This window comes from Lycium barbarum, chromosome 7 (assembly GCF_019175385.1).
Source record: "Lycium barbarum isolate Lr01 chromosome 7, ASM1917538v2, whole genome shotgun sequence".
Taxonomy (NCBI): domain Eukaryota; kingdom Viridiplantae; phylum Streptophyta; class Magnoliopsida; order Solanales; family Solanaceae; genus Lycium; species Lycium barbarum.
Genome location: NC_083343.1, coordinates 97,113,555 through 97,123,158, shown reverse-complemented (window position 1 = coordinate 97,123,158; position 9,604 = coordinate 97,113,555). Strand labels below are relative to the sequence as shown.

The 9,604-nt window shown below is 38.2% G+C and overlaps 1 protein-coding gene across 1 annotated transcript; it reads right to left on the bottom strand.

The window, feature by feature from the left end:
* Positions 1 to 3,755: 3,755 nt before the first annotated feature.
* LOC132601635 (uncharacterized) lies at positions 3,756 to 6,799 on the bottom strand. Its single transcript, XM_060314711.1, has 6 exons — positions 5,558 to 6,799; positions 5,261 to 5,348; positions 4,791 to 5,146; positions 4,428 to 4,601; positions 3,981 to 4,304; positions 3,756 to 3,914 (listed from the first exon to the last, which is right to left on the bottom strand). Exons 1-6 carry the CDS (start codon positions 6,797 to 6,799, stop codon positions 3,756 to 3,758), a joined length of 2,343 nt encoding a protein of 780 aa, XP_060170694.1.
* Between the last annotated feature and the right edge of the window lie 2,805 nt (positions 6,800 to 9,604).

Sequence of the window (9,604 nt, the reverse complement as noted above, 5' to 3'; positions counted from 1 at the left end):
ATTTTAGCATTTTAGCGGTTGCGTCCCGATGTGTTAGACAATCTTTCTTTATCTCAGAAGCTCCATAGTGTATAGTCTTGTGGGAGTTGTCGAGTTGTTTAACTCTTGGGCATGTGATACGTTTTAATTAAGCTTTATAATATTATAAAGACTTCCGCTAATTTTATTCTTACATCATGAATCGTTTGAATTTATTTTATAAACTGTTGGAGGCGAATGCTGAACCTGACGGGTTCAAGTGTTGTTATTGCATCGTTTAGGTTCTTCTGATGTTGTTCATGACGTCGGATGCCGGTCACGTCTAGGGTGGATTTTAGGGTGTGACAGTGTTGCACTGGATTCTTTACCATATTAAGTGCACTTGTATTATCACAAAATAAGGGCACACAATCAGTAAGCACACCAAAATCCTCAAGTTGTTGTTTGATCCATAACAATTTAGTACAACAAGAGGCAACAGCCACATATGCAGCTTCAGCAGTAGAAAGAGCCACATAATTTTGTTTCTTTGTACCCCATGAGATCAAGTATGACCCCAAAAAATCTGCCATTCTAGATATGCTTTTCCTATTCACCAATTATCCAGCATAATCAACATCAGCATATCCAACCAAGTCAAAATTATCTCCTGAAGGATAGAAGAGGATCAGGTCCTGAGTCCCCTTGAGATACCTCAAGATTATTTTTGCAGCTTTCAAGTGAGACTCCTTTGGACTTGATTGGAACCTTGCACATAACCAAACACTAAAGACAATGTCAGGTCTACTGGCAATTAAGTACAGTAATGACCCAATGATACCCCTATACATGGTTTCATTCACAGGAGAACCGGGTTCACCCATGTCTAACCGAGTAGCAGTGGTTATAAGTGTATCAATGAGCTTAGAAGTTTCCATCTCAAATATTTTAAGCAGCTCATTGATGTATTTTTATTGACTAGTCATGGTGCCTTTTGGGGGTTGCTTTACTTGCAACCCTAGGAAGAAGTTCAGCTCACCCATCATGCTCATCTCAAATTCACTTCCCATGAGCGTGGGAAATTCTTCACATGAGAATCATTTGTGGCACTAAAAATGATAGCATCAACATAAACTTGCACAATCAACAGATTCCTTTCTTGTTTCTTCAGAAATAAAGTATTGTCAATTTTTCCTCTTGTAAAGCCATTTTCAAGAAGAAACTTTGACAATCTCTAATACCATGCCCGAGGAGCTTGCTTTAAACCATAAAGAGGCTTGTCAAGCTTAAACACATGCTCAGGATGCTCATGACTTTCAAAACCAGGAGGTTGCTTGACAAAGACTTCCTCCTTCAGGTACCCATTAAGAAAGGCACTTTGACATGCATTTGGAACAATTTGAATTCCATATGTGATGCAAAAGCAATAAGAATACTAATTGTTTCTATTCTTGCAACAGGAATAAAGGTCTCATCATAGTCAATACATTCTTCTTGATTGTAGCCTTGAACCACCAGCCTTACGTTGTTCCTTGTAGTATTTCCTAATTCATCAAGCTTATTGTGAAACACCCACCTAGTCCCAATCACTGTTCTTTCTGAAGGCCTGGGGACCAAGCGCCACACCTTGTTTCTCTCAAATTGATGGAGTTCTTTTTGCATATCAGCTATCCAATCAGCATCTTTTAAGGCCTCCTTGATATTCTTGGGTTCAATTTGAGATAGAAAGGCTGAGAAGGCAAACACGTTTCTCGCCCTAGACCTATTTTAAATACCAGAGTCTAAGGGAGTAATCACATTGTGGAGTGGATGAGAGCCTTTGTGCTTTCAGGATTCGAAGGGCCAAGTTCCTCCATGTTTGATCCGTCATTGACATCTACAGAGGCCTGACTTCTTCTCCTTTGTTCATCCCCAGGGGTGCCTGACATAGCATCAGCTACCTGATGTTCAGCTTCAAGTGGGGTAACGGAGGGACCTGGTTCCTCTGTGCCTTCTGGAGATTCTACTCCATGTTCTTCATTGCCTTGCTTGACTTGACTCATCAATTCAGTCTTTCCATTGAAAATTTGAATGGTTTCATCAGGAGCCTTTGAAAACTCCCCATCTACATCTTATCATTGTGTGTCCCCTTGTCACCCAATTCATTTGATTCATCAAAGATCACATACGCACTTTCTTCCACACACTTAGTTCTTTTATTGTAGACCTTGTATGTCTTGCTATGAGAAGAGTAATCTAGAAATACTCCTTTAGCACTTGTTGCATCAAATTTTCCCAAAGCTTCCTTACCGTTGTTGAGAACAAAAAATTTGCATCCAAAGGCTCTTAGGTAGGTCAGCTTGGGCTTTCTCCCATTTAGCAATTCATAGGGAGTCTTCTCAAGCAAGGACCTGATCATGCATTTATTGGTCACATGGCAAGCAGTGTTAACAGCCTCAGCCCAAAAACTTTTGGACACAACACTTGCTATCAGCATTTTTCTGACCATATCTTCAAGTGTCATGTTTTTCGTCTCCACAACACCATTTTGCTTTTTTTTTTTAAATTAAGGTCAGTGGGTTTGTGTCCCCACTGACTATTTTATTAGCAAATGAAAAACAAAGTCTTTACAAACAGAAAATAAAGTGGAAAATGCAAGAATTGGAACAGTCTAAAATCAGAAAGGAAAGTATAGTAAATGTATCGATCTTCATCTTTCCAGCTGAAAAGATCGATGTTGCCTTTGTTCCTCCTCACCTGCACTTGAAGGTACTTCTTTTGTGTTGCATCATCTTCTCTTCCATTTGCTTCTTCTTTGCGGCATTGTGTCTGCGTTGTTGGTTCAACTGATTCAAGCTAAAATGTGCTCTCTTCTTTCCGATTTAGACCCTGTCGATATCTGCTAGACATAATCCATCGGTCTTCTGTCTTGCAATTGAAGCTCAAGATCTATAGGTGAGTTGACCCACATTTGATTTCAGATTTGTAAATCTTGTCTGGAATTAACCTGGGTTTTGTTGTGAATCCGTCCTTTATTATCCCCCATGAATTTTCCTGGAATGTGTTTGTTGTTTTTTGTTGGCAAATGTTGATTATCTTTCCCCCACTCTATGTGTATTGTATCTCCACTGATCTGCATATCTATTCTAGCAATTTGCTTCGTGTTTTGTTTGCGTATTGAGACCTGTTGTTTTGCCGCTTGTAAAACCCCAGTGAACCTTCTATAGTAAGCACTCATATGAGACATTTCAAACTACTTTTGCTGCATATTACCCCTATCTAATTTATGTCCAATAGGATGAGCACCATCAGGCACTAATACCACACATTGGGCACTTACTAGATAAGGAAATATGTTGCATAAAGCATAAGTTTTCTTCGTCTTCAGATTGTCATGGACATGTATTTGCAGTTTCCTTTGCATATGCTGTTTTATTGGTATGCACACATCCATTTGCCCTTGGTTTTGCTGGTTTTCTGTGTATTGAATTATGTTGCAACTGCTACATGCTTGTTCTCCTCTGCTGATATACAAATCCCATGGTTGAGAATTTAGACAATCTTTGCCTGCAAACATGACCAAACTGTTAAGAAACAATTGATTCCCATTAATCTCCTCCCATAGGATTTGAAAATGTGAATCTTCTTTTTTTCCTGCACACATGAACAACTAGTTAGTAAAACCTTGATTCATATTATTCTCCTTCCAAAGAATTTGAATATATGAATATCTTTCTTCTCCTTCTGATTCAAACATCCTTATGCTCTGCTGCATTTCCTTATTCTTAGATATGGTACTTCAAGCTTATCACTGTTTATCAATTTTCTTCCTTGAGAATCCAGCTCCTGGACACAACAGCTCCTCTGTCCAAGGCCACATTAGCAAGATAGTCAGCCATCCTATTTACGAAAATGTGCTGAACCACCACAGTTTTATTTCCAATCAGCCTCCAGACTTCCTCTATCATGTTGACAATCTACCAAGGTATTTCCCAAACTCTTTTAATGATGTTCATTAAAATAAGGGAATCTATTTCTATCACAATATTTTCTGCCAGATTATTCTGCAAGTATCTAAGTGCTTGCAAAATTGCCATGGCTTCTGCTTCAGTATTCGTACTCAAAGGGTTAACCATCTCTTGTGCTTGTGCCTGAATCAAATTACCCATCTCATCCCTCACACAAAAACCCCATGAACTTCTCCCCGGATTACCTCTAGATGCACCATCGGTATTTACTGTAACCCATCCCCTTTCAGGAGCCTTCCACCACACTGGAATGATTTTAGTCGGCTGAGTGTAACTTTCCAATAATTCGACTACCTTACTCCATTTGTAAGGGGCATATCTAAAGTTTCCCCTTCTTACCTTCATGAACATGATCAGGGTATGCATCACCTAATAAATCAACTTTGTAATTGACATTTTCCCTTCAAGTCTTAATGTATTTCTTCTTTTCCAAATCTTCCAAATTATAATTGCTGGAACAACCTTATAGATGTATTTAATTTCAGACTGGACTGGTAGATCCCACCATTTGTGAATTACTTGAGTAATATGCAAATTTTGAATATCTGTACCAACAGGCCCACAAAAATGCTTCCAAATATTCTGAGCATCAGGTGCATGTAAGAAAACATGATTTATATCTTCAGTATCAGGATTCTGGCAACAATAACATCTTGATGGGAATTGATGCCCCTATTTTTTTAGTTTATCATCCAAAGGCAGCTTAAATTTCCTAAACCCCCACATAAAGAAAGAAATTTTGATAGGCAACCCTTTAATCCACATCTGCCTATAAAGTTCACTAGGTTACTTCGTTTGTCTAAGAAGTTGAAAAGCTGAACCTACAGAAAACTTCCCCCTAGATTCCAATTTCCAAAAAGCTTTGTCAACTTCATTGTGCTCTACTGGAGGAGAAATATTTTCAACAATGTGATTAGCTAGGTCTTCAGGGAGAAGTTCTCTAATCAGGCCCTCATTCCACTGCCCCTCCTCTGCTACATCTTTGACTAGTATCACAGTAGGATCCCATTCAAACTCAACTGGGATAATATGATATAATGCTCCTAATCCTGTCCAGTTATCCATCCAGAAGTAAGAATTACCTTGTTGAATCTTCCACCAAATCTCCTGCTCAATTACTTCTCTTACTTTAAGCATTTTCTTCCATACATATGTCCATGTATTCTTCTGAGGTGCTAACACTACATGAAATTTCTTTAAGTATTTATAACTCATGAATGTCCTCCATAAGGATTGCTTGGTTCTCATATTCCACTATAATTTTGCAAATAGGGCCTTAGACACATCCTGCATACTTCTGAATCCCATTCCCCCTTCATCCTGTGGGTGACACAAAGTTGTCCAGGTAGACCAATGTTTACTAGAATTTCCCACAGAGGTACTCTAGAAAAACTTAGCAAAAAGCCTATGAATCTGAACTAGAACTCCAGCGGGTGGATCAGAGGCTGATAAGAGATGTATGGGCATGCTTTGTAACACATGCTTGATCAAAGTAGTCCTCCCTCCTACAGATAGAAGTTTTCTAGTCCATGAGCTCAGTCTGTTTTGTTCCTTCTCTATTAGCTCCTGGTAAAACACATATTGTCTTCTACCATAATAAATGGCACCCCCAAATAAGTTAATAGAAACTCTTTTCCAGGGATTTGAGTCACATTGTACACCAACTCAGAAATAGCCTGTGTTACTGAGTGATGCATAAAGATAGCACTCTTTCCCTTGTTGACCTTCTGTCCACTCACCTCCTCATATCCTGCTAAAGTATCCATGATCAATCTCATTGATTGTTCATTAGCAAATGTGAAAATAATAATATCATCAGCATATGCCAAGTGATTGACATATGAACTCCATTTTGGCATTCCATATTCCTTGAATCCCTCCTTTGTAAAAAGTGCATTAAGAGCTCTAGATAAACACTCTGCTGCTAGAATAAACAAAGTGGGGGATAAAGGATCCCCCTGTTTCACCCCTCTAGTAGATCGGAAAAAACACTGTGGTTGCCCATTTATAAGAATTGAGTACCAATTATTTGATATAATCCTGAAAACCATGTTAATCAGTCTCTCACCAAATCCCATCTGCCTTAGAACCTTGGTTAGAAATAACCAAGAGACCCTGTCATATGCCTTTGCCATGTCTAGCTTGATCACCACATTAGCAGGTTTCCCCCTAATTCTAATATCATGCACAATCTCCTGAACTAACAAAATATTTTCAACAATGCTTTTGCCTTTTACAAAACCTGACTGTTGAGGTGATATAAGTTCTGGTAGTAGTTTTACCATCCTTTCATGAAGAATTCTAGAAAAGATTTTACTAGTAATGCTACTCAAACTTATAGGCCTTAAGTCAGAGAAAGAATTAATCTCCTTCTTTTTTGGAATCAACACCAAATTAGTGCATGTAATGTATCTAGGAAGTTCATGCCCACAGAAAAAGGCTTGCACTATCTTTGTAATGTGTTTTGCAACTATATCCCAGCAAACTTGAAAAAAGTTTCCTGTGAATCCATCTGGTCCTCCAGCACTGTCTGCATTCAAGCCAAAAACAGCCTTCCTTACCTTTTTTTCTTCTGGCATCTCATGCAACCTATCATTTTGTTCATCAGTAACTAGTATTGGAACATTTTGAAGCATTCCAAAATCAGTGGGTATTTTTTCTTCACTAAACTGATTAGTGAAGAATCCGATGGCTTCCTGAGCTATCTCTTCTTCTGTTTCCAACCATACCCCATTACTATCTTGAATTTTCTTTAGCTGCAATTTTATTCTTTTTCCAGTGCCATGGGCATGAAAGAACTTAGTATTTCTGTCCCCATCCTTAAACCATTGCATCCCTGCCTTTTTTTCCAAAATTTCTCTTCAATAGCATAAAATCTAATCAGATTAGCCTGCACTTTTTGTAATCTCTATCTATTCAAACTGCTGGGATTCTGTTCAAACTCCTGCTCATGAATTTGTATAATTTCCTCCAAAGTAGCAATCTGCTTAAATATGTCACCATAGGTCTCCTTACTCCATATAGAAAGAGCCCGACTCACCTTTTTTAACTTATTGTGCAAGTTATAAAAGGGGTCAGAGCTAAAATTTGCTTCCCAGTTTTGTTTCACCACCTCTTGAAAATTCTCATGTTCCACCCAGAAGTTTAAGAATCTGAATGTCTTCTTGATTGGCCTACTATCTTGCTTGAGACTTATTAATAAAGGAGAGTGGTCTGATCCTTGCTTGATAAGATGTTCCACTTCAATATTTCGATATGTATTCTGCAAAACGTAGTTTCCTAAGCATCTGTCCAGCCTCTTAAAAATGCAAGCTTTATCTGATCTCCCATTCCACCAAGTATACATGCTCCTTAAAAAACCAAAATCAACTAATTGGCACATATAAATGCATTGTCTGAAATCTTCAGTCTCAGCAAATTATACTAGTAATCCACCATATTTCTCTGCAGCCTCAATTATCACATTAAAATCTCCACCCACCAACCATGGTGAATTCATGTGTATTTCAATATCATATAGATCATCCCACAAGGTGAGTCTAGTATCTCTATCTGTACTTGCATATATCACTGTCACCACTACTTCCTGTCCATCATCTAAATGGGTAAGTCTAAAAGACAATAGTTTGTGTCTTTTAGAATCTCCATTTGAATTCCTGCTTCCACGAAGATCCAAATCTTTCCACTGATGTTATATGCAACAGATTCCATGTTAAGCCACAACCTATACATATTAATATGTCTGACATGCTGAAAAGGCTCCATAAGAGCAATTACATTGAACTGTTTTTAGCTGTTTAACAAAACCACTCTTTCAAAGGCCTGTTGTGTATTGACAGACCTGATATTCCAAATTAAAGAGCAATTCATTGAGAATTGGATTTAGCAAGTGCTTTCCTTGTTTGCACACCCCCTACTGTTTCTGGAGGTACACTTTTGTCCCTTTGTCTGCTTTGTTTGGTTTCCTTTCTTTGCTTTCTTGAAGAATGTGTTGTCTTTTCTTCCATCATCTGATTATGTTCTTGGTCATCATCACTAATGTCAGGCATCTCTTCCTCTTCATTTGTTTCATTTATTTGCACTTCATAACCATCTCCATTGTTGATTTGCTTACTAATTTCCTCTCCTTGTTGAGTATTGAACTTACTAATGGTTGTATCTATTTGTCCACCTTGATTGCCTGCTATAGCTGATGTTTTTGTTGTGATGGATTCTGCAGGTTTTTCTTCCTGATGCTTTTGGGACTCAAATAAAGCCAGTTGAGAGTCATCTGGTGGTTTCTTAGGAGTGCTTCTTCCTTCAGAGATGTATCTTGCATGCTGTTGATCACTTTCCTTCTGGATTAATTTCTGCTGGCTAATCTCCATAGCCTGAATACTATTTTCTTGATGAGAATTCTTGTCTGCTGTTGTTGTGTTCATCTCCATTTCCTTCTCTTGTTGTGTATTTTTATCGTTTGCTGCATCTTGATCCTTTGCTTGTTGTTGTTTAGTAAATTCCCCTTGATGTTCAGTTATAGACTCTGACCTGTCACTATCACTGATGGTGTTTCTCTTATTGTGTGCCTTTGTTCCTTCTTTCTCCCTCTCTTCAATCTCCTCTGTATCTTTGTTAGCATTAGTCTTACCAAAGGAAGCCTCAACCCATTGTTTAGATGTCTCCTTTTGCCCGCCCTTGCTTGCACTCCCTTGTGTGTTTATTTGTTTATTTTGCTATTCGCGTATCTCCTCAGACAGGTCCATCAATGACTCAAACTTGTTGTTAGTTGTTGCAGGCTTATCATTGTTATGTTCCCCTTGCTTTGATGCTTCCTCTTTGGTTCCTCTTTGTCTTCTATTCTTAACAATATTCCAGTTTTCATACACCAATTTTCCATTTTTGTACACCCCATTCACCTTTGCAGCATCTACTGTTTGTAGTTCCCTTGTGTTATTGTCCATTTCCTTTGCTTTCCCTTTATTAATCTCTTTGCCATTCTCCGTATATTCCTCTTTCTTTGGCCTGTGTTCTGGGTGCAACACCCAACATCCTTGAACATCATGTCCTTGTAACTTACAATGAGTACAATATTTTAGCAAATAATCATAATGAATGTTTTGACATTTTGATGTAACTTCTCCTGTCTCCTCATCCACACAATTTATTTGTATTCTTTTAGGTAGCTCCTTTAGTAAATCAACTTCCACCTTAATCCTAGCGCAACTAGGTCTTGTTTGATTATTCGTGGCCTTGTCAAAAACTAAAGGTGTTCGTACTGCATTAGCCAGTGTGAACATGGATTCTTTGTCAAAAAGATTTGTGGGTAGCGCCAGAAAAGATATCCATGCAATGGTGATAGTTGTTTCCTCCTCTGGATTAAATCATGGATCCCATTTTAGGAATCTTAATGGAAAATATCTATTTCTCACCTTTAATTCCCAAGCTTTCGATAAAAGTGCAGCATAATCCTCCAACAAAGATAATCGAATCAAAATATGTCATTCCTTTAGGTACCCAATGTCGCACTTTCCTTTGACTCCCTATTGAATCGGTAATATCGTCCTTAATTCGTTTAAATCAGGCCGCCCATAGGAAAATTTTGCTACAATAGCAAAATGTATATTTTTCCTCACCGCTAAAATTTCGAACTCCTTCTTTGT

Bases quoted from the DNA above. Each gene is read 5' to 3' on its own strand.
- LOC132601635 (XM_060314711.1), bottom strand. From the start codon at position 6,799: ATGCAATGGTTTAAGGATGGGGACAGAAATACTAAGTTCTTTCATGCC. The intron at 4,602-4,790 runs GTAGGTTCAGCT...TATTGTTGCCAG, and splicing joins AATCTAGGGGGAAGTTTTCT to AATCCTGATACTGAAGATAT. The intron at 3,915-3,980 runs GTGATAGAAATA...ATACCTTGGTAG, and splicing joins ATAATCTGGCAGAAAATATT to ATTGTCAACATGATAGAGGA.